The sequence below is a fragment of the Ursus americanus genome, chromosome 35 (genome assembly GCF_024610735.1).
Source record: "Ursus americanus isolate L20-20 chromosome 35, mUrsAme1.1.p, whole genome shotgun sequence".
NCBI classification, from domain to species: domain Eukaryota; kingdom Metazoa; phylum Chordata; class Mammalia; order Carnivora; family Ursidae; genus Ursus; species Ursus americanus.
The window spans coordinates 308,001-310,936 of NC_142161.1; the positions used below are offsets into that span (position 1 = coordinate 308,001).

The window sequence follows — 2,936 nt, forward strand, 5'->3', positions numbered from 1 at the left end:
CTTCTATACCATAGTTTCCTTATACGCAAAATGAGAATAATAATAATGCTGCCCTCCTGGGACTGTTATGAACATTGAATGCACTAATAAATTGAAACACTTAGAACAGAGTATAGCACATAGAGATCACTTAATTGTTACTGATCATTTTAGATCACTCTAGATCCTATGAACAATAAAAACACCAAGTGAAGACAATTTGGTATGACATGTTACAACCGAAGCAAAATCTACATGGTAGGGTTGAATCCTTTCACTACTTACTTCTTAACCACCACATATGTACATTTACACAAAACACACCCACTTCTCACTGTGAATAGTAATACAAGAAATGGAGAAAACAAGCTCATAAGGATCTAAGGATGAGTCCATGCTTCCAGAAATTCTCAGTATACTACACAACAGAAACAAAAAAGCAACATTATTTTTGAAAGATTATAAATACATATATATAAATATATATTTATATGTTTATATAAATATATTATATATTTATATATTCATATATATATATATGAGAGTGCATGAGTGAATGTAGGGAAGGGCAGAGGGAGGAGGAGGGAGAGAATCTTAAGCAGATGAGTTCGGAGCTCTGTGCAGGGCTTGATCTCACAACCTGAGACATGACCTCAGCAAAATCAAGAGTTGGACACTTAACCAACTGAGCCAGCCAGGCACCCAAAAAAGCAAAATTATTTTTAATGACTTAAAGAAATTTCTTTCATGTACAAATTAGCCCTAGGGTGTGTGTGTGTGTGTGTGTGTGTGTGTGTGTGTACATTTTTCTTTATTTATTGTAGAAATATGGAATGGTCTTAACAAGTTACTTCACTGATACAGGACAATACAATTTCCTCGTTTTTCAAATTCTCTATTCCTTTTATATTGTTGTAAGATAATCTCAAGAGGTGACAGAAAATAGTGATAATAAATGGCAAAATAAATACTAATGTAACAACTTATCTAATTTTTCCAAGTGAGCAAATTAGTAACAATCAAGATCAATTGATAAAAGAGGGTCATTTAAAAGAATAAAACAATAGAAAATAAAATTTCCACTCCTTCAAATGCTTTTTAATTGCTGCATAACTATAATATTGTTTCAAAGTGATGTGACCTACAAAATAATTTCAAATTATAGACAGTGATGCTGATATGTTTAATAGTATATATTTTCATAAGTTCAACTATTATTCATCAAATAGAAATAGGAAAACGTCAGTGCTAATTATGGGTTTACTTTTGTTTTCTCTTGGTATAAAAGAACTTCTGGAGCCTTTCTGAATCAAGTAAATGGATCTTAAAAATGGATCTGTAGTGACTGAGTTTATTTTACTAGGATTTTCTGGACAATGGGAACTTCAGATTTTCTTCTTTGTAACATTCTCCTTAATCTACAGTGCTACTGTGTTGGGAAATACTCTCATTATGGTCACAGTGCCATTTAGTTCCACTCTTCATTCTCCCATGTACTTCCTCCTGGGAAACCTCTCCTTTCTGGATATGTGTCTCTCCACTGTCACCATATCCAAAATGATCACAGACTTACTCAACAAACACAAGACCATCTCCATTTGGGGCTGCATGACCCAGATGTTCTTTATGCACTTCTTTGGGGGTGCTGAGATGACTCTTTTGATAGCCATGGCCTTTGACAGGTATGTAGCCATATGCAAACCCCTGCACTACAGGACAATCATGAGCCACAGGCTGCTGAGTGGGTTTGTGATACTTTCATGGACAATTGGGTTTGTACACACCATGAGCCAGATGGTATTGACAGTAAACTTGCCTTTCTGTGGCCCCAATGTCATAGACAATATATTTTGTGACCTTCCCCTTGTGATTAAGCTTCCTTGTATGGACACATACACCCTGGAATTCTTCGTCATTGCTGACAGTGGGCTGCTCTCATTCACCTGTTTCATCCTCCTGCTTGTCTCCTACACTGTCGTCCTGATCACTGTACAACAAAGACCATCCGGAGGGCTCTCCAAGGCTCTGTCCACACTGTCTGCACACATCATTGTGGTCACTCTGTTCTTTGGACCTTGTATCTTTATCTATGTCTGGCCATTCAATAGTTTCACAGGCAATAAAGTCCTTGCTGTGTTTTACACTGTTATCACACCCTTACTGAATCCTATTATCTACACCCTGAGAAATCAGAAAATGCAAGGGGCCATGAGTAAATTATGGTTCCAACATGTTATCTCTACACAGAACTTCTAGATCTGAGCATTATATAATTAACATAACTTTCAAATACTGTGATAACAGAAGTTAAATAGATTATACATAATATACGCTTTCACTCTTATGTTAGAGTGACCAGGGCAGAACCATTGTGCAGAAAACCATAAAATATTTTAATTCGCGTTTACTACTGCTAAAGCACACAATGAGAATGAGTCACACGGAAAACAGACATATCAATCTGAGCACAAAGATTTTCAGGTCATAGGAATCCCACAAAGGAGTATTTGGGTCTTGAAGTTATTTAGTTGCAGTTCACATTACAACAACCAAAATATGTCTTTGTTAATAGTTGTTACATTGACCAATAATTTAAAAAATATATAAATTTTATATGTATATATTTTAATACATTTGATGTCTACAAAATGAGATCATACTGTATAAAGTTCATTATAACCTACCTTTTTTCACTTAAATAATGTGAATATTTTCCATATTCTTAGTTTTCTTAAACACCATTTAATTGTTAGCAGAATATTATATCCTAAGATTCCTGTAACTCATTGAAGAAAGTAAGCCCCAACTGTAAGAATTCTAGATTGCTCAACTTTTTACACAAAACAGTAATGTTGCTCTAGGTTGTTGCTTATAAACTAGGCTTAGAGATGGACAGTTTAGACATGTATCTTCTTCTTAGAGTAACAGACAATAACACTAAATTTCAAAGTCAAATG

General features: G+C 34.8%; 1 protein-coding gene across 1 annotated transcript; it reads left to right on the forward strand.

Annotated features, from left to right (window-relative positions):
• The first annotated feature begins 1,296 nt into the window (after window positions 1–1,296).
• Window positions 1,297–2,235, forward strand: LOC123777811 (olfactory receptor 4L1-like). Its single transcript, XM_045774727.2, has one exon. It carries the CDS (start codon window positions 1,297–1,299, stop codon window positions 2,233–2,235), a length of 939 nt encoding a protein of 312 aa, XP_045630683.2.
• The last annotated feature ends 701 nt before the right edge of the window (window positions 2,236–2,936 follow it).

Excerpts from the sequence above, each read along its gene's own strand:
- LOC123777811 (XM_045774727.2), top strand. The coding sequence starts at position 1,297 with ATGGATCTTAAAAATGGATCTGTAGTGACTGAGTTTATTTTACTAGGA.